This window comes from Odocoileus virginianus, chromosome 30 (genome assembly GCF_023699985.2).
Source record: "Odocoileus virginianus isolate 20LAN1187 ecotype Illinois chromosome 30, Ovbor_1.2, whole genome shotgun sequence".
Classification (NCBI taxonomy): domain Eukaryota; kingdom Metazoa; phylum Chordata; class Mammalia; order Artiodactyla; family Cervidae; genus Odocoileus; species Odocoileus virginianus.
Window position 1 is genome coordinate 36,434,287 of NC_069703.1, and position 26,925 is coordinate 36,461,211.

General features: G+C 39.2%; 1 protein-coding gene across 3 annotated transcripts in view; it reads left to right on the forward strand.

Annotated features, from left to right (window-relative positions):
- The first annotated feature begins 2,069 nt into the window (after nucleotides 1-2,069).
- MACO1 (macoilin 1) overlaps nucleotides 2,070-26,925 on the forward strand; it is a 66,190-nt gene continuing 41,334 nt past the window's right edge. The window contains exons 1-6 of one of the 3 annotated variants that reach the window (XM_070458952.1): nucleotides 2,070-2,383; nucleotides 16,819-16,960; nucleotides 18,519-18,645; nucleotides 22,530-22,653; nucleotides 24,393-24,571; nucleotides 25,793-26,294. In XM_070458952.1, coding sequence (XP_070315053.1) covers nucleotides 2,304-2,383; nucleotides 16,819-16,960; nucleotides 18,519-18,645; nucleotides 22,530-22,653; nucleotides 24,393-24,571; nucleotides 25,793-26,294 — 1,154 coding nt within the window. In that variant the 5' untranslated portion in view covers nucleotides 2,070-2,303. The remainder of the gene's footprint in view (nucleotides 2,384-16,818; nucleotides 16,961-18,518; nucleotides 18,646-22,529; nucleotides 22,654-24,392; nucleotides 24,572-25,792; nucleotides 26,295-26,925) is intronic. The other 2 variants (XM_020909262.2, XM_070458953.1) reach the window with 2 other exon arrangements.

A 26,925-nucleotide genomic window follows, 5' to 3' on the forward strand; every position in this document is an offset into this window, starting at 1 on the left:
CTCTGAGACATTCAGTAACTTGCCCAAGCTAGCAAGTGGCCAAGCTGGAATTTCAATCCAGGTCTGAAAAAGCAGATACTCCTGCAATTTTTCTAAATGCATCTCTACAGGGTATGAATCCAGTCCCCAAGAAGCTTTTCATCCAGGTGAATGGACAAGCCTCATCCAAGAAACCACAAATTAGGAACAGTATTGCTGGAGATGCTCTCTGTAGAAGCAAAGGCACGTAAGAGGAAAGGTATAGTTGTCTTAGTGGATTAGAGGACAGTGAATAGATTAAGGCTTGCTGGCCTGGGGAGGCCTGGGAAAGAGGGGTAGGTCCCCCTGTGACCAGCTTTGGATGCCATAATAAACAGAATGGGTCTTCTTTTCCAGGCACTGGGTAATCTTTGTGAAGATTTGTGACAGTATAAAGTAACAGCAGTAGCTGAGGATGATGCATTTGGGATAAATTACAAGTTCCTTCTTGGGGTGGATTTTTATTTAAGGGAATGATCACAGGGCTGGGAGACGTCCACGCATCTCAGGACAAAACAAGATGGCATCTGCTTTCCTGTAAGTTTTTAAAATGTGTTGTAAGACCATCTAACAGTCCCTCCGTTGGTGAATGGTTAAGTTGGTACAGTCACTTCATAGGAGATTTTGCAACCAACAGAAATATTTAGGAAGGATGAATTCATTATAACATGTTAAAATGCTTATGTCAAAGAACAGAACTACAAAACTGAAAGTCTAATACAATCATATCCTGCTTAATAATAATAAAAACAACAGTAATAGTAGTAATATATCATCCAGGGGGAGGAAACTGGAAAGACAGGGAAAAATACAGAATGCTAACAGTAGTTCTGTTAAGATGAGATGAGATCCATGGGTCTTTCCCATCCCCCGCCTTCAGCAACTTCTCTATGTTTCCCCAGTTTTTCTTTACTGACATGCATTCCTCTTTTTGAAATCTATTCTTTTCCTTTCTCTTAAAAAAAAAAAAACTTTGTCTTTTCTAACTGCTGTTTTGCCATACCGATGCTGCAGGGGAGCAATGAGGAGTAAAAGAACAAACAGACGCAGAGCACCCAGCACGGTGCTTCGCAGAGAATTGGGCGCTCTAGGAATGTTAGGTGAGAAGGGTCACTGACCCAGCTTCCCCGCGGCACCAGAACCCTGCCCGGGGGCAGAGACGCTTCCGACGTCGATGCTCGCCAGGTCCAGCAGGCGCGGTGCCCAAAGAAGCCGCCGCCGCCGCCAAAGTCAGCCCTGCGGACGTGGAGCCCGGGCCGCACCGCCCCACACACACCCACCGCGGCAACCTCGCGCGACGGCGCGCGCACCACGGCCCCGCCCCTGTGACGCGCCTCCAGGAGGCGGGACCACGGAGGCCCCGCCCCACGCCTCCTCCGATTGGCCGCCGCGCTGTCACCACCACGTCGCGGGAAGCTGGCAGGGTGTGTGAGTGTGCCTATGTGTGTCCGTGTGTGCGGTTTGCTTTGTCATTCGTACCCCCGTCGCTCGCAGACGCGGCCGGCTTGGCCAAGCACTCCAGAATCCTCAGGAAGGGCCCCCGGCGCTGTCCCTGGCGCTTCCCGTACGAGGAGGATGCGGCGAGCCCCTTACATAAGGATGCGGCGGACTGGAGTTTCAGTTCAGCACAGAAACGCACATGCCGCAAACCCAGGCCTCGCGATTTCATAGGGCGCTAGGGATAGCTTAACAATGAAAAAAAGCCTCATGCTCTAATGTGAATTCTCATACAGTGAAATGCAACCCAACAATAAAGAAATGCACCTTCGTAACAAGGCAGAATATAGGATGTTATATTTATAGGGCCTATTTATAAGCCTCTATTTAAGTCGTTTCTGATAGGCTCGGACGCAGGCCCAGACACCTTCATGATTGGTGCACTCTTCTGTCCTTCAAAGAGGTGGGTTCTAGAGTCCGTTTTGCCTCAGCGGGCCCCGGGATTGGCCGGTAGCAGCGTAGCGGCGCCTGCGATTGGTCCTAGAGGCCGTCCGTCGGAGCGGTGGAGGCGGGGCAGGCGGCTGGCTGGTGCTGGGGCGGGCGGGCCCCGGAATTGTCATTTCTTTGTTTCCGAAGGCGGAGGAAGCTCTGAGTGCCCCCCTCCCTCCTCCCCGTCCCACCCCCTCCCTCCCCGGGTGCTGGCTCCATGTCTGTGTGACCGGCCCCAGGGGTAGAGTCCAGGCCCGACGCGGGGCGGGCCGGTGGCGGCGGCGGCTGCGGCTGAGGTGAGAGACGGCGGCGGCGGCGGCGGCGGCGGCGGCGCGGGCACCCGGCCCCCCAGCGGGAGGATGAAGCGGCGGAACGCCGACTGCAGTAAGCTCCGCCGCCCCCTAAAGCGGAACCGGATCACCGAGGGCATCTACGGCAGGTGAGCGGCGGAGCCCCCCGCCTCCGCCGGCGCGGGCCCCGCGGGCCCCCCGGCCGGCTCCGGAGGGGACGGGCCCCGTTATGTAACCCCGACTAGGCCGCACGCCCGCGCCGGGGGCTCCTCGGAGGAGCGCTGCCCAGGAGGGAGGGGGCCCCGGGGGTCCGCCCCGGGGAGCGCGGGGCGTGGCGAGGGCCGCCGGCCGGGCTTCGAGGGCGCGGCGGGCGCGGACTGAGGGAGCCGCCGCGCCGCCGTTGGGAGCGTCCGGGCCCCGCAGGGGGGGAGGGGCGGCGACCCCTTCCCCGCCCGCGCCCGCCGGGCCCTCGGGGCCGCTCCCGGGGCCCACGGGCCGCCTCTGTCCCCCCGGCCCTCAATCCCCTCTGGCCCGGGAGTCGCCGGCCCGGGCTGGGAGGCGCGTGGACCATATGCCCCGGTGACGGGGAAGGCTGACAAAGTTGGGAGCAGACAGGGCCCCCCTCCCGCGGCCCCTCGGCGGACCGGGCAGGTGGTCACGTTGCCCCCTCTCGCCTTTTACTTCTCTTACGGGATCTCAAACTTGACACCGACTGCTGAAGCTCATACCCACCCCCCCAAATCATGCGCTGTGGCCCCGCTCCAGACTCAGGCGAAATGACCCTTTTCTCAGCCGCATTATTTTGCCAATTCTAAGCAGATAGGTTTCTTCGAACCCGTTAAAAGGGATTTTTCTCCAAACTCACGTGTTTTTTTTTGTTGTTGTTGTTTGTTTGATTTGTTTTAATCCTCCCCAAAGCAAAGCCGGGTCCCTTTAAATAGAAATTGAATTCATTACCGAGGAGTAGGACAACAGGTTCACGGGGCGACTGAGTGACCATCCCAGCTTCCCTCAGCAGCGCTTGTGTTCTACGGTTATTTTCTAATCTCACTGTGTTAATTCTAAATGGTACTTGCCTTCATAAAGAAATGATTTAAGAGGAGAAGTGGTTAGTTTACAAAGGAGAATTCTCAGGATGTCATATAAGCTTAATTGAATCCTGGCGGTGTTTTACAATTTAGCTATTCTAGCTGTGGAACTTAGAGAAATATGTGAGGTAACTGATGACACCCAAGTTGGCCTGAGCTTAACTGTACACCTTGCTCATGCCACTGTTTACACGTTTAGAAAGATTCCTTTTCACAAGCAGCTAAGTGAAGTTAACATTGGGTGTTTTCTTTATTTCAAGCTTAAAAGCAGTTAAGTCATTTAAAGTAAGAAGTTCTTGGATATATCCTTATGTAACAAGCCATAGATCATAGGAAGAGTTCATTCATTCAACAAATACCTGCACTATGTGCCAGGCCCTGTTCTAGCTAGTAAGAGTATAGCAGTAAGTAAAGCAGGCCGAAAATCCATGCTGAATCAATCAAACCTGACCAATTAAACAAAAGCTGTAAGAGCAAAAAACATTTTTCCTACAAATTTAATGGATGGGGGAAAGTTCTCTTCCAGTTACACACACTATAATTTTAGAATCAGGGAAGGGTTTTCCCCCTGCCTATTGAAAATGATTTGAGCAATTTAATATTAATGGTGACACAATAGAAAAAGCTTATTAAGCAGAGTTGGTAGACCAAGGACAACCGTGCTATTTGAATGGCTGCTATTTACAGTGATGATGTACCTGTTACAGTCAGAAGATTGAAAATCCCGTATTGTTTCCATGTTTTCTGTTGTATTGCAACTTCTCTTGTATTTGAACATATATGCGCAGTTTAGTACATGCCTCATAGTTACCGCTTAGGGTGCATCAGTGTGAAGAAGTGAATTTATTGTCTAATGAAGTTCTATTATTTTACTAATGAGCTTTTGAAATTTGAATTTTCTTACCCTAAAGGTTAATAGTAAATACCCTATGCAGTTATTCCGAGTTTCATCTGTAAGATTGTGAAAAACCAGTAGTATTTCAGCTCTCAAATCTGTTTATGCTTCTCTTTGATGCTCTTTAAGTTAAATGTTAATAAAAGACCTACATATATTTGTATCTTTCTTTTCTCTTGGAGCACTATATATCAAGTGAGCGTTTCAATTTACTTATCTGTTTCTTGGTTTATATTATTTATATTTCTTAGTTTATATTATTATATTATGGAATATTATGATCTGAAGAACAAGATCATAGTGTTAGGGGGTTTTTGCAGTTTTGTTTTCAAAAAGAGATTTAGAAAATTTCCAGTTATTTCTAAAGCAGACAGAATGAGTGAGCTAGTTATGAATTGTGGTGTTTGAGGATTTGTGAGTATCAAATTTCTGTTCATCATCACATTTAAGTCTACACTAAATTGTTTGTAACACTATCTATTGCCCATTTTGTTTCTCAACGTCTGGCCAATTTTGGTCTCATTAAATAGAGAGCTTTGTTTTTTTCTGAGGCTCTGTTGACAGTTCTGATAACCACTATCTACTGTTTGACAGCATAACCTTTCATGGACTTAATATTTGCATGTTCTCAGTCTGCGCAGCTCTGAGCTTGGGCTAACAAGGAGGGAGCTGTGGTGAAGAGAGCCCTGGACTGAGAGTGTCAGGAGACCTAGGCTCAGACTCAAGTGTCCCAGCTCTGCCATGTGGGACAGACAGGGCAACCCCAGCTTTGAGTCCCAGTTCTCTCATCCGTCAAGTGAGTTTTGAGGACTCAAAGGAAATAATGTCCAGTTTGTGAAACTCTGTATAAATTCTAGCATCTTAATACAAACATTATTTAGCATGTTGTTATCACAGTTTACCATATTTGGTTTATTTTTTAAAGGAGTCAGGAAAGACCATAAAATTTGTTACAACTATCAACAAAAGTTGAGTAGACAAAACAAGGGATCAGTTGTAGCTTGGTCTTGCTGAAGGAAAAAAAAAAAAATCCCTGTTGCTGAGATGCTTTTAATCATGGGCTCCAATCCAGCAACTGTGACTGAGGTGATTGTCAAATGATACCATTATTATCAGTATGGCTGTGGTAGAATTCTGTTTCGGGGCAAGGTAGATGGAAAATGAATTTTTAGCATTATATTAATGTTACCTGCATTTGTGTATATACCCATCATTTGAAAACTGAAATGTATTAGAAATATGTTATTCCAGTCAAGTTAATAATCAGAAATAAGAGAAAGGAAATAGGAATGGTGATCATTTTCTTTTACATTATTATGGGCTAAAACTTCAATGCCATTTTGAAAAAATCTGAGCCCACATAGAACCTGACAGAGAATAGGAATTCAGTGCTCAATGTTGAGCAAGTGAATTAGTAAATAAATGAAAATAAGTCAGTCCATTCTACTCATTTAAGAACCTGCATTGTTTAGGTAATTATGGAGGATACAGGATAAGATATGATTCCTTGTCTTCAAGGAGTTTACAGTCTAGGAGACCATAATTCCCTCTTAAATTTGTATAGTGGTTTTGAGGTTCCAGAAAACTTTGAGTTCTATCCAAGTAAAAATATTTTAGTTGAATTAAATTTTCACTTGCTGGTTTACCTGATGCATTAACAGACTTACTTTGCCCTGTGCTATTTTATGATGAAGTAGGCAGTCACCACTAAGTGAGGAAATATATATACTCAGATGAAATTGATGTGAAAGTACTTTGGAAATTATGGAAAAAGTTTTTAATAAGAGAAAGTAAAATTAATAACTCTACTTAACTCTAACATTTCAGAAGCCCTTGGCTTTTAGGGCACTGACTCTCTCCCTGAGTCTGCCTTCACCCATGCACCAGACCCTCCCCAAAGTAGTGCCTAATTACTCCATGCAGTGATTCTCCAGGTGAGATGGGGTTGGAGTGCTGTGTAGTTTTTAAAAGCCTTAAGGGAATTCTGTGTGGTTCCACACCTTTCATCTTTCCAGGTTCCCCACCCCCTCTGAGAATTACTGACTTTATAATAGGAAAATGAGAAGACGAGCTTTGGTGAGTAGGAGACGGAGGCAGAAACATTTGTGTTTAAAGTCTCTGCAGTTAAAGTCATTGCTTACCCAAGTAAGTATAGTAAGAATTTTAAGTAAGGCATTCGTGTGTTTTAAGCTTCCGGAAATTATTTTATATTTCAAGCTGGTAGTTGAAGGAAGCACCCCCTTCACGTGTGGATTTATGGATACCTCCTGCCATGGTGTGCTGAGTTCTGCTGGCAATGTGTTGCCTGAAGGTTAAGCAGTGTAATGCTGTACCTGACTTGTACATTGTAGGACTGGGGACTTCCCTGGTATGTACCATGACTTTTCCCATCTTTATTTCAGAGGAGAATTTTCTGGCCTTTGACTTTCTGTAAATGGTCAAAGTTTATATACTTCTCAGCTTCCTAATTTCCTTTTTCAGACACTTGTCTGAATAATCTCATCTCCAGAGATTTCACTTCACTGCTTTTCCTGCTATCCTAGTGGTATTTCCTAAGCCTCGTTTGAGACTTCTTTGGGCCATGCTTATTAAAGCCACTTGAGGCTGGCCTGACCCTTGGCTGCCTTAATCGTACATGTGTTCTGCAACTGAAACCCCAGATACCAGTGTTGCAACCTCACAGCCTAAAAGCATTTTGATCATCTTGTAGGCCTTAACTTCAGCGGTGCTGGACTTGACAGAAAAGTGATAAACGCAGTATTGTTTTAGAAGGATATTGGGGAAAGGGGTAAATACAGTGGAAAATTTAGAAATTGAAATGTTTTCACTAACCTTTCTAGTGAGGTGTTTAGCTTAACTCTTGTATTTGTAGTTTCTGTGAAATACATTTAAACAAATCTTCCACACTGGAATTTTGTACTTCATTTTTGCTAGTAGTGGACTGCCTTAAAGAAGAAAGTACTTTTCTCCAGCTTGCATTTATGATTCTTCTTGTCTGAGTGTTCTTGAAAGTTTAGTTTCATTAGATGTTTTGAAAATTTCTTTAAGTTGTTGCTGTCAGTTGAGGTGGGGAAGGGAGTGAACATGATCTATTTCAGATTATTTGCTTAAAAGCATTCTGTTTTATTAATGATACTTTCCTTTTCATATTGGTTCCTCATGGCTTTTCTTGAACCTCACTAGATTTGGAGATTGATTTTAATAGTAGTCTGAACAGCTTATTATTTTCACTTTCTTATTATATACCTATATACTGTGGACCCAATCCATGTTCTGTAAGCACTTTTATTTCCAGAGTCTGTCTTTGGCCACTTCTCCCAGGTTTTCTAGATACTAGAAAAAACCTCTTTGGGGTGTTATGTGGCTATATGTGTGTTTTGTCTGTCATTTTCTAGGCTGCCATCCAGATGATACACTTAAGGGGCTATAACAAGATAGAACATACATCTTGTGGAATCTGGAGGATCAGATAGAGATTTTATAAACTTAGTCGAAACCTCAAAGTGAAATACTATAATTTGGGTTGCTTTTCTTGATGAAATTTAGTGTGCCCTTCAAATATAGCTATTACTTTATTCTCTAGGCTTCCCAGATTTGAGTGTAATTATTTTACTTGGATCATTTTCAAGAAATGGGTCCAGAAGGAAAGTAAATGTCTTCTCAACGAACTGCATACGTAGAATGGTGCATACCAACAGGGGAGAAACAGACCCTCTGCTGCCCTTTTTTTTTCCCATCATGGATTTCTTCAAATACCTGAGGAGTGACTGTTTCCTCAAGGTCTCTCACTTTCAGGCAATGCATTCTGGTAATGGAAACTTTAAAAAAAATGTAATCAACTATTAGAGTATATACTTTGAGGCTTTCTGTCTTTACTTTGACATTTAGTTTAACTGACATCAAATTGGCCTCAGCTCATCAGCCTTCGTAAGATGCCTGTCATGCCCAGACTTTGAAGCCCCTTCATAGCATTGGCTTTCCTTCCTTTGTGTTTTTACCTCCGCTACCCTTAAGAGCCGTGTGCTCACATTGACTCATAGGGTTATAACGTCAGAAGTCATTTATCCCTCATCCCGTCTTCTCTGTTGCCATTTCGGTTTTGGAGGTTTTGCCTTTAGTGGCTTGAAATGGTGCGACCAGTCCACTTTAGGTGTATCCATAGGAATCACCGATTCATTAAGGCTGTTTGGGATCTGCTTCCTACCCAGAGCAGGGGAGTTGGCTGAAGTAATCACACTCTTGTTTAAAATTATATTACTACCTTGCTCATCTTCAGAACACTTTTAAAACCCAAATAAGCTGCTCTGTACTAAAGTCAGTACTCTGGCTATCTTGTAGTGAGGTTACTTGAGCTCTGGAGAGAATGGGGACCGTTTTCTTGGTCAAACAAAAACCCCTGTCTCAGATGATAGAAATACTAAGGTTGAAGTCTTCTTTCACAGATGTAATAAGTATTATTTTCTTGACTTCTTCTAGGCTTGACAAACTGTACCTCATGGTTCATTGTGTTTCTGGCTTTTTAAAAAAATGAGTCGTCTTTTTATTTTTAAACTACGTCTTTCTCTATTACAGTGACCATTCTGTGAGTATGACTATTATTGGAGAGCAGTCTTGAATTGTCCCATCTTTCGTGCCATGGCTATTTCTGTAAAGAGCATTTGACTTTAGCATCTTTTTCTGCTTTTAAAGCTTCATAGTGTTTACAGATTAAGTTTATTGATTCATAGTTTGTGAACTAAGGTACTGAGGATTTATTCTTTTGTGAAGTGTTTTTGCTTATTTTTTTAAAAGCTTGGTTCTCCTGGTAAATTAAAGAATTGTGTAACTCGAATATATACACACAAAGGGATATAAAGAAGGGCAATAATATTTATTGTGCATGTTAACAAGTTGAGAAAGTCCAGTGTGATAGTTAAGCATATGGCCTTTAACATCTTATGAACTTGGGTTCAAGTAATGCCCCCAACACTAGTTATGTGATCTTGAACAAGTCATTTACCTGCTTTAACCCTCCGTTTTCTCATCTGTAACATGAGGATAGTAAATAATATTATCTACTAGGATTGTTATAAGGACAATTGACCTAAGTCACATAAAATACTTAATATAGTATCTGACACAGGCATGGTTGCTTGAAAAGTTGATTTCTTTTATACTGTTATTGCTATAATTTTATTTTCATTCTGTTATTTAGTTCCAGGAAAGATACTAGTTTCACAGATGAGAAAACTGAGATTGCAGGAGGTGTCACTACTTGATAGAGGCCTCTATCTGTCTAACCCTGAAATCTGTCCTCTCTTGTACTACTTCATCCTTTCTGAATGGTGTTTACATGCAATAACATAGAGTAGAGTTTGGTCCTCTCAAACTCTACTACATGTAGAACAAGTGTCCTTATCTTCGTGTTTCAGGTGAAGCAGCAACTACCTTCTCAAAATGAGAATCTCTTTTCTATTAAATAATCCAGTATAGATGTGACAACAATGCAAAATGTGATCCTGAACTGAATCCTGGCCTGGATTCTGGACTTGATCAGTGGGTCTGTCTGTTGCTATAAAGGACATTAATGAGATAATTACTGAAATTAGAATAATGTCTATAGGTCAGGTAATAGTACTATATCAGTGTTGATTTCCTGATTTTGATAATTGTGCTGTGGTTTATAAGAAAATATTCTTGTTTTTAAAAAATTGAGTAAGGGGACATTATGTCTACAAATTATTTTCAGATGGTTCAGGGGAAAATGTACAGATATATAGGGATAGAGTGATGACAGAAACTTGATAAAATGTTTTATCATTTGTGAAGTGGGTGGAAAGATATAAGGGAATTCTTTGTAGTATTTAGGCAACTTTTCTGTAAATCTAAAACTATTTCAAAATGAAGAGTTAAGAAAAGTAACACATGCTTGTTAGAAAAACTAAAGCAGTATGACAATGTGTAAGTTTAATGTAAAAAACCTTAGTCCTCCTGTTCTGGAATGAGCACTGTGATATAATTTATAAGTATGGTTTCTTCTTTGATCCATATAGATAAGTATTTCTTAACAGAAATAGAGTTCTGTTTTATATACAAGTTTCTTGGTTTTTCTCCACAGTTAATCGTACTGATTTTTTTATACACAGACATTTATTTATCTTTGAGTGGCAACACAACAATGCATGTATTATTCACTCTGTTTTCTCTGGTCTCCTAACTTCCATTCCTGTGCTCTTTCAACAGTGCCCTGTGGCCTATTCTGTGTTCCTCAGGTTTCTTTTCTATTGAATGGCAATAACTGCCCTGCTTATGTGATAGTTCTAGGGATAAAAATGAGATAATTTTAATATGAAAACTTTTGGAAGAGTTACACAGTGAAAGTGAAAGTCGCGTCCGACTCTGCGACCCCATGGACTATACAGTCCATGGAATTCTCCAGGCCAGAATACTGGAGTGGGCAGCCTTTCCCTTCTCCAGCGGATCTTCCCAACCCAGGGATCGAACCCAGGTCTCCCGCACTGCAGGCGGATTCTTTACCAGCTGAGCCACCAGAGAAACCCAAGAATACCGGAGTGGGTAGCCTATCCCTTCTCCAACAGATCTTCCCGACTCAGGAATCTAACCAGGGTCTCCTGCATTGCAGGCGGGTTTTTTACCAGCTGAGCACAAGTGCAGTGTAAATGTGAAGTATGATTAGGTAGATGATCTTTACTGTTGAAGATATGAAGGATAATACTTGATTCACTTATGAAATAAATCTCTAATGTTTAGACAATGTTAGCACAGGTTTTAGGGCCTCTGGCTTGTCTTCGTTCTCCTAATGTCTTCACCCATTTTCATCCCAAACCCCTAGCGTCCACACTGTTGGAAGTATTTTTGGAGTAGAAATTCTAAAATTTTATTAGGTTAGAGTACCTGTCATTAAAGAAGGGAGTAGCAGAGGATGAGATGGTTGGATAGCATCACCGACTCAATGGACATGATTTTGAGCAAACTCTGAGAGATAGTGGAGTATGGTGGAGCCTGGCGTGTTACCAGGGAGTGGCAAGGAGTCGGACATAGCTTAGTGACTGAACTACAACAAACCTGTCTTTGATATCTTGAGTCATAAAGTACTTTAGAAAAATGCTATACAAACAATTCTAGAAAGCTTTTTTCAGTGATTTACATTCTAGGGTTTTTTCTTTTTAAATTGGATGTATTTCATCCTGTTAAGATTCGTCATTTCTGTGTGTGTGTATGTGTGTGTGTGTGTGTGTGTGTGTGTGTGTGTTTGTGTGTGATTGACTTCAGCCTGGTTTTCTTTGCAGCCTGCAGGAGGCCCAGAATAGAAAAGAAAAACACAGAACAGCTTAGGTCTTCTCAGGCTGCTCTCCTTTTCTGGATTTAATGCAAGGATTGGTTGCAGAACATAGCAGTGGTTCTAGTCTTGAGGCTCATGCATGACTTTCTGTACACCACCATTCCTCAAATATTTTCTCTCAGGACTTCTTTACACTCTTAAAAGTGATTGAGAGTCCAAAGAACTTTTGTTTGTATGGGTTACATCTAAAATTTTTGCTGGATTAGAAATTAAGACGAGAATTTTGAAATACTAGTCATGTAAAAATAGCAATAATAAATCCATGAGAAGAGTGGTATGCTTTTACATTTTTACAGACTTCTTTAATATTAGACTTAACAGAGGATAACTTTGCGGCCCCACACAGCAGTCAGAGCCAGTGTCAGTTAGGCTAAATGGAGTAATGATCTGGCATCCAGAGCAAAGCTGATAAGATGCCTCTTTTCCTTGCGGGAAAACCGGCGAGAACGGATTCGGAGCAGGCGCGTGGTGACCCTTCAGGAAGAGGCTGGGTTTGTCGCCTTCACTGCTGTTCTTTGTTCAGACCCCCTTCCTAGTCGTCTGTGCATCAGCTCTCCTCCCTTTATTGTGAGTATGTGCTTTGATAAAAGCTCCACTGTCGGTCCTAAACACTCTTATGCGTGGCAGGTCATTCATTCAACAAATATTTGTTAAGTTTCTCTGGTGTTCAAGTTTCTGTGCTGGGCATTGAGAATAAAGTAGGGAACAAAATGGGCAGCTCCTTTGTTCTCATGGACTTTGCATTTAAAGAGTCATACAAAATGTTATTTAACTATAATATGATTCTTATGGTACAGGATACTCTGAGCATATAATGGGGTACCAGTCTTTACTGTGGGTCAGGGAGGCCTTTTTTGAATAAATGGTCATGCTGCATGCTGAAGGATAAGTAGTATTGGAAGTGTTTCATTTAGTTTAAGTTGTATTTCTTTAAGGATCTTATCTGTGACTGAGAAAGAAATGTAGAAAAATTGACCCTGAACAGTTTGAATGTTCCCAGTTGAGGGATGGACAGCTAACAGTTCAGAGATAAGTACTGATTATCTGAGTAGATCGTTGTCTTCTTTCTGAGACATTGTGGAATTCAGTGGAAGTCTTTTGACTATGAGACGTTTATACAGAAGATAGTACTCTTCTCAAATTTTAATGTATGCACAAAGAGTCTAGGGATCTGGTTAAAACATAAGATTAGACTGAATAAGGGGTGGGCCCAGAAGTACTGCTTTTCTGAAAAGCTCATACATGATGCTGATGCTGCTGGTCCACAGACCACACTTTGAGTAGCAAGACTACAATTACATATAATAAGACTTTTAGCAGGATACCAGCTGAACAAGAGGCTGGGCAAATATTCTAGAGGTGATGTCCAATAGGAAGAAGTATTTGATAACAGTAGAAGACAAAGCAATTTTGTTCAAGAAGTATCATGCTACATAATAAAAGGCAAAAGAGACTCACAGTTGCTATTACGGAGAGGACAGCAAAGCTGGGCATTGCAATAGATGATTACTAGCACAGCCAGAGGGGCTTTCCTGGTGACTCACGGTAAAGAATCCACCTGCAATTCAGGAGACCTGGGTTCGATCCCTGGGTTGGGAAGATCCACTGGAGAAGGGAACGGCTACCCACCCCTGTATTCTGGCCTGGAGAATTCCATGAACAGAGGAGCCTGGCAGGCTATATAATCCATGGGGTCGCAGAGTTGGACACAACTGAGTGACTTTCACTTCACTTTTCACTTTAAGCACAGCCAGAGAAATATTTCACAGACTCATTTCTGTGGTGAAGACCAAGTGAACTAAATGGCCATTAGTCTGCCTAGGGAAAAGGTCAGGTACTGAGGATTTATGGCCACCCTATGGTAATTAATTATGTGACTCTAGAAAATGATCTAAGTGACAAGCTGCAAGAGATACTAGAGACAAAGCACTTTCTGCACTTTTGTTTGGGGGAGGGGGGAGAATGTTCAGTACTATCTCTCATTAATCATAAGTGATTAATCCATAGATGGCCATATTTCTAAATAGATTCAATTTTAAAAAATGGTTATAAGTGGCAAGGGTAGGAATAGAATGGGGAGAAAAACCAATCTTATGGTTAATATCCACTGTGAAAAGGTCACCAACAGTAAGCCTAATATTTGCATATCTCTTCTGTATTTCACTGGCACCCAGAGTAGAAGTTATCAGATTATCGAAATACATTGTTGGTCTTCCTTTATTTCAGGATATTATTATGGAAAGTATCTTTTTGTTGCAATTATGCTTTAAATTTTTGTTCAGGATAGTTTACAGTAATTAGTAAATTTGTTTGAATTGGAGAATTAAAGTAACAACAAGTTAGCCATAAGTCATATTATGAACTATTAAATCAAGAAAAAATATGATTAAGTATAGCATATTTTTTCATGATTTAATAGAAATATTTTGGAATGTTATTATAATGGTTTAAAGTGGAGTGAAAGTGAAAGTGAAGTCGTGTCTGACTCTTTGCGACCCTGCCAGGCTTCTCCATCCATGGGATTTTCCAGGCAAGAATACTGGAGTGAGTTGCCATTTCCTTCTCCAGGGGACCTTTCCAACCCAGGGATCAGCGAAGCCTGGTCTCCCGCGCTGCAGGCAGACTCTTTACACTCTGAGCCACCAGGGAAGCCTAAACCCTGTCTAAAGTTTTCTCCCCTCTAGAGTGTCATCTCTTTGGATTTGTCAAGACCTTATGACCTTCAGAGTATGGGAGGAAAGGAGTTAGTCAGATTTTCTACACTGATGAGCAGTCATTTTAAATTTCTTTTAACTTTTGTACCTGTACCTATAGAAGGTTAATAGGCATAATTTACTGATATAGAAGGCTCAGTGAATACTGAATTAGGCAACTGTCTTAAACATTCTAAAACTCTATTAGATTGAATCTATAAAGTTTGAAACTATTCCTGGAGTAAAATCAACTGTTAAGATTGCCTCTTGATTTTAGAGGTAGGCCCACCTAGAAGGGGGAGCCTAAGGGTATAGCACATGTTTGTGAAAGATCAAGTTTCCTTCAATATGTATACTTCTAAACGTGACTCCATAAGAACTGAGTATCAGGGAACATGGGAGTTATGAAAGCAGTGGTTTGAAAGAAATGAAATAAACCAAAAGGAACCCCCTTGAGTTACAGAATTGAAAATGAGTAGTCACTATAACAAAGATAATCATTTTCGTAAATCCTTATAAGTTTAAATGATTGAGTTATTAAAAAATATTCAACAGGTTGCCATTCTTAAGATTTGTTGTTGTTTAATTGCTAAATCATGTCTGACTCTTTGTAACCCCATGGACTATATAGCCCGCCAGGTTCTTCTGCCCATGGAATTTTCCAGGCAAGAATACTGGAGTGGTAGCCATTTACTTCTCCATAACGCTGTCTAAACAGTGAAATGCAGTGTTGCCAGCTAGACCTGGCTCCTGCCATGCTTGGGAGCATTTCGGGCAGAGAGCAGTCGGTAGAACTCTTACGTTCTCCACCTGGGGAATAGTGACAACTAGCCTAAGGAGGTGCCCACCATATCTTATTCAGCTACAAGGAAAAAGCCACTTAGTTTTAAAGCCAAACTTGGAAATCTAGTTTCAGAATAGATCTGTGCTCCTGAATGCCCGCATGACTCAGTTATTCCTTCTAACAAACTATGCCTTGCTCTTCACTGGATCAGCAGTGGGTTTAATGAGTGAGGATGAGAGCTCTGTTCTTATCTAGCTAACATGACTCCAGTGAAATGAAAGTAAAAGTTGGACTTAAGATTCAAACCTGTGTTCTAGTTTGCCTTGGGTTCCTTGATTCTACAGCAGACCTCTTCATCAGAACTTACTGTCATGCCTAAAGAAGTTCTACCAAGAATCGGTATTAGAAATTGACTCTAGTTGCAAATTATGTATCCTCATGATACTATAACCCAGGGGTCAGACCCACATCTCCCAGATTGCAGACAGACTCTATTGTCTTAGCCACCAGGGAACCCCACTATATAACATTAAGAGTCATTTGTGTCTGTTTCTGATATTCTTTTCCTGTGTGGCTCTGTAGGGCATCAAAAGAATCCTCTATGCTGGATCCTGCTTTATTAATGTTACTCCCAAGAATATAAGTCTCTTTGTACCTTATTTTAATATATTTTAAAATTATTTATTAGAAGTCTTGATTTATTGTTCATGGTGTATATTCAAACAACTGATTAATCACCACAATATTGGAATGTTTCTGTTGCAGAACACCATGCAAAGCTATACCCCATGTCAAAGCGAATTTAGGCATTTCCAACCTGAATATCTTGGAAAATCTTAGTTTAAAATACCTATATTTAACCTGCTCTAGAACTGATCAAACTAAAGACCTTAGACTTAAAGACCTTAGAGACTTATTAATAGGCAGAGTTTGAAAGCTCCATTATCTTTAATACAACTAATGAATTCAAAGAATGGGTTTTTAGATTATATGAAAACTGTGTTTTTTTTTTAATCCAGGCCCTCACTCTGCTTTGAGATTGTACAGTGGTTAGAAATGCATTCTGACTGGCTTATCAAAGTATGTTCCTACTTCACAAAAGTCCAAAGGGAAGTGGGAGGACACATTAGCATCTCAGCTAGGGCAATGCTGGGATCCTTTAAGGTTTTTCCTTTAATGTACATTTTGATACCCTCATAGCCCTTAGAAGTGATTGGCATCTGCTCCCTAAGTTAATATCTGTCTATTTGGGGAAGTTATTTGGTTTTTGTTTGGTTAATGCAGATGAATACTATAGAGAGAAGTAAGAGGAGAAAGAGGGGGAAAAAAGAATTCTTCAAGCATGTAGGGATGTGCATCAAGAATTTCAAAGACTTCAAACAGATGTAGAGGGGTGGGGAAACAGCAAATTTGAAGCTACTCAGCCATGACATTTCTTCTAATGACGAACAGCTTGAAAGCTGTAATTTTGAGAGTGTTGCAGTGTTTTGAAGTCAGACACTTAGCACATTTTAAAATAGTGGTGAAATTTAAATGGGCTTTTTCCATCTTAAATGGAATTAAGCATTTTGGGTCATCATCTTATTTTGATAGTTGTGGGTCTCAGAATGAACACCAGAGCTTTTAAATTTTACATGGGCCATGGCAGCATCTCTTTTTGTCTTTTATCTCCATTGTTTTTTAGTATAGAAAGAGATTTTTTCTCTTTTAAATAAAGTAGTGCATTTTCATTTTCTAGTTCTTCACCAATGACCTTGAATTCTTTATTTTCATATTTTGCAGTACATTTTTGTACCTGAAGTTCCTGGTGGTGTGGGCACTTGTCCTCCTGGCAGATTTTGTCCTTGAATTCAGATTTGAGTACCTATGGCCATTTTGGCTTTTCATCAGAAGCGTCTATGATTCCTTCAGATACCAGGGACTGGTATGTTTATTGATACATGTTTTTCAAGTATAAAGGATTTAATTACCCTTCTCAGAAAGTCTTCAGTAACTGCTAGTGAAACTGTTTATAAAGTAGGTTTTATTAGCAATACTTAGGTGAGTGTATTGAGCTAACAGAGTCTGTGGGCTGAAACTGCCCTTTCAGGCCACTTTGTCTAAATCCACTGATCAAATCATTAAACTCCCTCCTCCTCTCCCATTCCAGTGAAAAGAAGGGGAGGGAGGGAGGCTTTCAGGAGGGAGAGGCAGAGTAGCAGGGGAAGCAGTAGTTACCTACCCAGCCCTACTCTGAAGTACCTCTGGAGCCTCTGGCTTAGTGATCGGGTTAGAGTTAGAACAGTGGTTCTCAAACTTTTGTGCTCGGGACCATTGACACTCTTAACAACTATTGAGGACTCCAGAAGTCTTTTATTTGTGTGGGTGACATTTATCCATATTTACTATATTAGAAATGAAATCTAGAAAAAACTTTGATGCTTATTTAATTTAAATAAAGTTTTTAAATAAAATTTTAATTTAAAATAAAAATTTAATACTTCAGTCACTTAAAATAACAATAATAAACCCATTACATGTTAATACACATGTTAATACACATTAAATTTTAAAATGAAAACTAACTGTATATTCCAAAACAGAAAAGAAATTAAAAGATTTGACTACATTTTTGAAAACCTCTCTAATGTTTGGCTTAATAGAAGACAACTGATTTTCATATCTACTTCTAAACTCAGTTATTGCCAATCATGTATCATGTAGTCAATGATTTTAATCAGTAAATATCAATGTCATGTATTCTAGAAGACACCACCATACTCCTGAGTAAATGAGTGTGAAAGAGATAATGCCTTAGTATTATTATGAAATTATTTTATTTGGAAGACTTCTGAAAGGATCTCAGAAATCCCCAGGGATCCCCAGACCGTGTTTTGAGCACAGGCCCTTGACTTGCTCCCTTGATTGACCTGTAGTTCTGTTGTGTTCCAGAGTCACATGTTAAACCTGTAACTCTTCTCCCCAGGCCTGGTACTCTGGTCAGAGCAAATCCATGCCTTGAAAAGATGGTTTTGGGCTCATGTCCTGTTAGCCATAGATAATGCTGTATCCAGAGGAAGCTGCATTGTTGGACATCTGCGCTATTCTTAACCACAGTTGTGTTTCATCTGTGTTCCAACAGCCTGTCCTTTAAGAATGAGCCTATTTAGTAATGTTTTATGAGGAGAGAGGAGAATTTTCTGTGTTAAATTCTGTTTCTTTTAGGTAACCCACCTGTGTAGTCCAAATAAACTCACTGTGAATCAACCTCAACTTGTTCTGGTCCAATTCTTCATGATTTGAGGCCATAAATAGGATTACTCTTCAATGCTAAATTAACCACATCTTTTTATATGGGTGATTTTAAATATTTAAAATTTCCTGTAACTTGCTCTGTAGTTATTGCGTAGCAGCTTCAGAGATTTTGTTCAACGTGCTCTTAATAATCTCTGTTTGAAATGAACACTTCTAATATGTGCTTTTTATTTTGTCTTTCCCTTTAGGCCTTCTCAGTATTTTTTGTTTGTGTAGCATTCACGTCAAATATAATATGTCTGCTATTTATCCCCATTCAATGGCTTTTTTTTGCTGCTAGTACATATGTGTGGGTTCAATACGTATGGCACACAGGTAAGTCTTAATGGTTTCTTAGATGGGTCGAAATCTTAGATTCACACTTCTCAAATGTGATTTCCTTGAATAGATTATTTAGAATTGAGTTTAATGTGGACATTTTAAAGATTCCTTTTCATACAAGATTATAGTATACCTTTAAAGTATATTTCTTTTTTATTAAATCAAAAGTTTAAGCCTTTATGGTTTGATATTTTGATTATAGTCATTTCAATTACCAACTCTCATTATGAAGTATCCATATTTTTTAAAAAATTGAAGCAATTAATATTTAGGTAGACTTGAAGACAGCCATGTGCCAAATAAGAAAAATGTTCCTGCAGCTTTAGCGTTGAAAGGAATGTCAGAAGTCATTTAGTTGAACCTTTACTTAGTATAAGAATCTCCACAGCATTGCTGGCACATGGTGTTTTAATCTCTGATTGAAAATCTACAATGCAAGAAACTTACTAGTGTTGTTTTGGGGCAATTGGAATAGAAAATTCTTCCTCGTACTGAGCCAGAATTTTCCTCCTTACACTTTTGACCCAGAATATCTTGACTGTCTTGGGGTACACTGATCACTTCGAGTTGATAAAGTGCTTTCTCCAGAAAAATATATGGGAATATACAGAATATATTTTTTTTCAATTTCAGCAGGATAACAGACCATCTCTCTAATCCAAACATTAGACCCCTGTGTCTAATTCAGAGCCACACTGAATAGGTGTACTCTTCCGTCCATGTTAACATTTCTTTAGACTAAAACACACTGTCATATCCTCTCATGTTCTTCTCTGTACACAAAGCGTCCCTGATTTCATCAGCTTTCCCTTGTACGTCATTTTAAGCGCTTTCACCACAGTGAAAGCTCTCTTAGTGGCTCTCTAAACCACAGTGTACGTTTCAGGGATGTTCTGGCTTGAGTGAAACTACATAGTCACCTCCCTTCTTCTTAGAGCTATTCTTATGCTATTACAAACTAAGATGAGATGAGATGTTTTAATAACTCCAGTCCACTACGAAGCCTGCACATAGGACACATGGGGATGTGAGGACTGGCTCACAGACATGTGGGGATGTCTCACTTGTCTGCGAAAGCTGTGTGAAACTTGATTCCTAGGCCCAGCTGTAACCTGTAGCATTTTGATCATTGAAAGAGCACCAGCTAATAAAATCTCTCTGGAGCAGCATTCATCCTCTTCTCTAAATGCTGGAAGGATGATGTTGTCCCATGTTAGGAGACACAGTTCAGCTGTATTTTTAAAGTATCTGCTGTGAGCATGGTTTTCTCCATCTTTAGCAGTCTCTCATATCTGACTGAATTTATAAGCTAGCATGCTTCTTCCTTAGTCTGCTTTCCTCTAGTTAAAGTGATTTTTCTATTACCAGGTTTTACTTGTTTTTTCTTGTCCTGGGCCTCAGTTTTGAGTGAGTTGCCATTTACGCTTATTCTCTCTAGGTCTCAGCTTTTTTTCTGTCATATGAGGGTGGAGTGATCTAGATAATAATTAAAGGAACCTTCCTGCTCAGATAATCTGTGACTCTGATGAACTATAATGATTTTCTAAGTTGCTTTAATAGTGTCTTATTAGTTGAGAAAAAGCTGCTCATGTAACTATTAATAGTATTGGAATTCAGTGGGTGACCCACAAGGCAGCAATGAGACTAATGTAATAAATGATATTGGTCTCTCTTTAGCTCTAGGCTCAGAAATGCATGTTGAAATACCTAAGTTATGAAATGCATTTTAATTCGGAGTGGTTAGTGAGCAAACAGAACAAACCCTGTGTTCTTATTAGGCCCAGTAAATATGAGTGCAATTTTTATAGGTTGGGATCAATTTCTCTTTCGTTGTTAAAATTTAACATTTTTAAAAAGAATGTTAGGAATGGTTGATGAAACTATATATATTGCCACAGGAGCATGAAAATATTATGTCATTAATTTTTTCCTTGTTGTTAAGAGGGAGAAAACAGGATATAAAACTGTATGTACAACATTAAACTATTGAACTATTAAACTAGTTCAAAAATATTTTCAGTGTGGTTTTATTTATTTAGATGTAGGAATATGAGTAATTTGCCCAAATTTTTCTATTTTTTCCTGTAATATGCTTATTTTGTTTATTATAGCTTTAGAATTTAATATAGAAATTAGATATTTACAGAATGTAGATTTTTTGAAATGTATTTTGAAATGAATTTGAAAATGGATAATCCTAAGGATTGCCTTTTGTCTTCCTACCTTGCAAAAATCCCCTTTTTTGGTTTATTAAATCTATAAGAATGGTTGAAGCCATTAGCTGTTTTCACAGGACTTTGCCTGTCTTATCTTATGGACTAGGTCTTTGAATTCTCCTTAGAAGCAGATTCAGTATTGTTTCTGTGAATTTGGACACAATTTATATAAACTCTGGGCCTCACTTTGCTCTTCCATAAAATGAGGAAGTTGGACTAAGGGGGACTAATCTTTGGGACTAGTTTTTCTAGTCCCAAGATTCTGTAATTTTTCTTCTGTTTCATCCTTTCCAAAGAGTCTTAGAAAAACGCCTTCTAGTCCTTCAGGTCACTGAGTTTTCCCTCCATTTGTCTCTTCTGTAACTGGCTTGCTTTATACACTCTCAAAGGGGATATTTCCAGAGTTATAGCTCTCATGTCTTTGTGTTCCATCTTCATAAAATACCCCCTTATTAGTCATGTCCTCACATGGATGGACCTAGCCTACAAACTTTGACTCTAAAACTTAGTGAAAATTATCTGATTATTTGAGTCTTGTTTATTCTATTGCAAATTGCTTTTTCATCTGTTGAAAATTGTTTTTAATTACAAAAGGAATATAAACTTGTAGTTAAGAAAAAAAACTTTTTTGAATAATACTTGAATGTCAGAAACATTTCTTAGTGCTGTAATTCATTCTTTGTTTTTGTCTTTAAAATTTAATTTAATTTTAATTTAATTAAGCTTAAATGATTTTAAAATTTTGTCTTTAAAAATTGGGGTTTTTTTAACATATCATTCTATAGTAATACAGGTCTTCATCCTTTTGAAAAGTTGCATCACATTTCATTGTATAGATTTATTATAATTCAGCAGTTCCTATTGATAGGTAAATTCTAGTTTTCGCTATTGCAAATAATACATTGAAGATTCTTTTTTTTTTTTTTATTAGTTGGAGGCTAATTACTTTACAATATTGTATGAACATTCTTATACATTTATTCCAGGGCTCTTTTATATGTCTATAGGGTAGATTCCTCGAATTGGAATTTCTGGGTCAAAGGTATAAATATTTTTAATTATACTGCCAAATTGCCTTATAACAAAGTTACCCCAATTTATATTCTTGCTAAGAATGAGAGGGAAGCCGTTCACACATTTTCCCTGTACTATTACCCATCTTTAAAATTTTGGCTTTATCTGATAGGTTAAAATAATCGAGTCTCATTTAAAAATTTTTATCTCCCTAAGCAGTAGGGAAGTTGACATCTTTCCACATGTTTTTAAACTGTCTATAACTGAGTCACTGAGCGCGCATGCGCGCGCGCACACACACACACACACACACACACACACACACACTTTTTTTTCTTTTATAACTTCCAATTTTTTTTCTTCCAGTTGCCTTTTTTATTGATTTGTAGGACGTCTTTGCATGCTCGGGCTATGATTTCTTTGTTTTACATATGTTGTAAATATTTTCTGCCAGAATACTATTTTTTATTTTTGTCTGTGATTCCATAGCATGTTTTGTCATATGAAAGCTTTCAATTTGGATCAAATTGCTTTTTAATTAGTTTCAAAGTCTTAAAGTTACTGTTGTTGAACCAGTCTCCCAAACAATCCATCTGTTATATTAGTTAATGTTTCATTGATGCTTGTCTCTCTGCTGCTTTCCCACAGAAAGGGGAGTGTGTTTGCCCACAGTATCCCTCTGGATACTCTTTGTTTATATTGAAGCAGCAATTAGATTTAAAGATCTAAAAAATTTTCATGTAGACCTTTGTCGCCCATTTGCTGCTCACTGGTGAGTATTATGTATATTCTTAATCTGTAATCCTGTTCAGTGTTTTCAATGTAGAATGGTAAATTTAATTGTAAATTTTTTCTTAGAGATACACGAATTCAGAAGACAACATAACATGGTGTGGTAAAGAACATGAGCCCTCTAGTCAGGGAGATGAGTGTTTGAATCCCAGCTGTGCCCCCTAACAGCTTTGTGCTTTGGACATGTCACCCTCTCTAAGCCTTAGTTCTCTTACCTATATATTGGGAAGCTGTCTCATGGGATGTCATGGGAAAGATGAAACGAAGTGATATATGTAAAGTGTTTAATTAGGTCCATGTACATAGGTGTCTGATACTTGGTATCTGTTTTTATTGTAATCAGATGATGATTCCAAAAAGTCTTGATGAAATATATGACTATTTCATGGAGCTTAAATGATTTTAAAATTCCCTTTGCATGTTTACAAAAGCAAGAGAATATTATTAATAATTTTTAAGGACTATTATTTTTAACCTTAAACCATGAAACATTTTTTAAAACAAGCTTGATTTTTGTTTATATCTTTTATAGAAATTACCACTTATATGTTTCTTTCAAATATACCAATTTTTGCTAATATTTATGGCAGAAACCAAAACAAATAAGAATCAACAACCAAAAAATAGTTACCAATATGTTTAAAATCTTCACAAACAAGTGAATTAAATAGAGTTGGTCAATAAACTTGTCACTATAAATTTGTGGTGTGATCACATTTAGACTAATTATAATTGATAAATTATAAGTTTTAATGTTAATGAGACTTCCCTGGTGGCGGTAAATAATCCTCTTGCAATGCAGGGGATGCAGGAGATGCAGGTTCGATCCCTGGGTTGGGAAGATCCTCTGGAGAAGAAAATGGCAACCCACTCCAGTATTCTTGCTTGGGAAATCCCATGGACAGAGGAGCCTGGCAGGCTATATAGTCTGTGGGGTTGCAAAAGAGTCGGACATGACTTAGCGACTAAACAACAGCATTAATGAAGCTTAAGAAAAGTTTTGACAGACAGTGTTTTCAGAGGCTTTGTAACAATATTAGACTGATGGCTTGAATGAAAATATTTCAGATTTTTGTCCCAGAGATTAGAGTTGTAAGTACAGTTGGTTTAATTTGTTGGTGCAAAACAAATGTTGGCTCTGATAATATCAGATACTTGGTTAAATGATTCTTAATTTATGTTTGGTAGAGTGTTTATGAACTAATTTTCCAGGAATAGCTGGTGACAGGCATTTCTCAGGCAGCAAGATGAGTCACCTAAATTTGACCCTGCCTTCTAGTATTGAAAACCAAATGATGTGTTTGATTTTAATGCTTGCAATGTTTCCTTATGACCACTCATAAAATCTCTACCTTTTTAGTTTTTAAAAACATACAGATCCCTAAGTCCTAACCATGCATGAGGCAGGTTCCATGTTAATCAAAGACTTTAGCCACTGTATCCAACAGTCCCTGTGGTAACTTCCTGAGTGTATTTGAAAGATTGCCAGGGCCTAATGGGCAGCTTCTTATGGTCCAACGGTCCTGCTGTTCCACAGGAATTTGTTCTGCATGCTAGCTGCCTGATTTCCACAACAGCCATGTTTATTTGTGTTTACTGAATGCTCAGCTCTTATCATCGTCTATGGTGATGAATCAGCCATAGGGTCCTCATGTGCTTGATGCATGTGTTGCTTGTTTTCTTAATTTACATTTACTAGCAGAACTTTCTTCTTTGTAGTATTGGATACCCTGTGGTGACTTTGGGCTTTGGCTTCAAAAGTTATGTAAGCTACAAAATGCGGTTGAGGAAGCAAAAAGAAGTGCAAAAAGAGAACGAATTTTACATGCAGCTGCTTCAACAGGCCCTCCCTCCAGAGCAACAGATGCTGCAGAAGCAAGAAAAAGAGGCTGAGGAAGGTAGGTCTTCACTCGGAAGCTGTTGGCTCAGTAGGTTAGTTAGCAGTTTGTTTGTCAGTAGTATTTTTTCAGGAAAGTTGCTAGGGCTTTGGAAAATTACCATGGCTTTTTGTGTTTTCTGGTGTTCCTCTTTAGGACTGTTACTTTACTTGGTCATGAAATACAGAATATGTATGATGTTTTCTGCCTAGTGTCTTAAGACCATGTGCTTTTAAATATGTTTATTTTTTAAATTTATTTCATTTCCTTTTATAGTTTATTTTCTATTTTAATATTTTGTTAGGAAGATTTTAAAATATTTATTCTCAGTGACAGTAGTATATGTAACTATGTGCATTTGTAATTGAAGCAAGCCAAGTATAAGCCAGATAGAGATGTAAACACAAAATTGTTTTACAAATCAGAATTCTTCTAAATAGAGCAAACATGACTAGGTTTTATTTTAAATGGTTTGTATAATGCAGCATGGATCTTAAAATGACCTTTTATTAATACAACCTCTCTCATGAATATGTAACCAATTCAATAAGTAAACAGACAGCAATACCAGTTTTCTTTGGTTTTTGTTTTTAGTTGATAACATGACAAAATTTTGTTCTCTGGTGTGGTGCAAAATTATCTCTTCAAATACACTTTGTCAAGTTTGAATATGTAGACCTATACGGAAAATTGATTGTAAAGCGTCCTAGTAAATGATAACAGACTTATTACTTTAACAATAGAGGCAAGACAAAAGATAGGTGCTCTGTATGCTAACATCACACCTGTTTGTTTCATTTAATCTTTCTTTTCAGTAAAGTTATTAAATTTGCTTAATCCAAGCATCTTTTTAAATGTGGCCTTTTAAGATTATGATCTGCCTATGTCCTGTCACCCCAGTGATAGACAAGTTTGATTTGACTGATAAATGAGGTATAACTTAATTGTAAAATCCTCATATTCCTTTCAAGGTCAGAACTTTAATGACTTGGTGTTTAGAAATGATGGTGATTTTCTAAATGTGCAGCTTCTCAAATTTTTTTGGCTTTGCTTTCGAAGTTAGCATAATGTGGTATGGTTATTGCTTCTGAATGAGTTTGCAACTTAATGTAGTGTGTTTCGAAGTGTAGATGACACAGTTTGTTGAATCAATCCATTTTGTTTTTTTACAACCAAATATTCCAGTGTGGGTTGTTTTTTTTTTTTTTTTTTTTGCTTGTTGGTTTGTTTTTGGTATTGTAGCAGCCAAAGGATTACCTGATATGGATTCCTCAATCCTCATACACCACAATGGAGGTATCCCAGCCAACAAAAAACTCTCTACAACTTTGCCAGAGATAGAATACCGAGAAAAAGGGAAAGAAAAAGACAAAGATGCCAAAAAACACAACCTTGGAATAAATAACAACAATATTTTACAACCTGTAGACTCTAAAATACAAGAAATTGAGTATATGGAAAACCATATCAATAGTAAAAGATTAAATAATGATCTTGTGGGAAGTACAGAAAATCTCTTGAAAGAGGACTCATGCACTGCTTCCTCAAAAAACTACAAAAACGCCAGTGGAGTTGTGAACTCCTCACCTCGAAGTCACAGCGCCACAAACGGGAGCATCCCTTCCTCATCTAGTAAAAATGAGAAGAAGCAGAAATGCGCCAGCAAGAGCCCGAGCGCTCACAAGGACCTAATGGAGAACTGCATCCCTAATAACCAGCTAAGCAAGCCGGATGCGCTGGTGAGGTAAGTGTGCGCTGTGTCCTTACCACACTTCCCGTAGACTGGACTCGGGTCTCGAGAAGCATATTTCCGAGTAGGCCTGCAGGGGCTGTTTGTGATCAGATACTGTGACAGTGAACTCTGTGGTGGTGAGACGTTCGGTGTCTCTTTCCCGCTGGCCTGTTGGTCACCGCGCCATTGTCCAGGGGCACTGACTCCAGCCCTGTCCAGTGCTCTCAGTGTGAGGTGATGGTGATTACTTCCCACATTTGACAGATTTACACCTAACTTGATTCTCTCGTGGTTTTGAGAGGCGTATCTTTAGTCTTTTTTCTGTTTGCATATCCAAAGATCATGTGGCATAGACACGAAAAGAAGAGTCTGTGGCCTGTTCATGCAAATCTTTGTCAGACAGGTACAAAAAATAATCTTTCTAAAAATTCCATAGGTAAATGCAGTTAATCCTTGAACAACATGGGTTTGAACCACTTATATGTGTTTTTCAATAGTAAATACAGCAGTACTACATAGCCCCTAGTTGGTTGAGTTTGCGGATGTGGAGGAACCATGGATATGGAGGGCCAACTATAAATTACACTGGGATTAATCTGCATATTGTTCAAGGGTCAACTGTACAGTGTTAGATATAGATTTT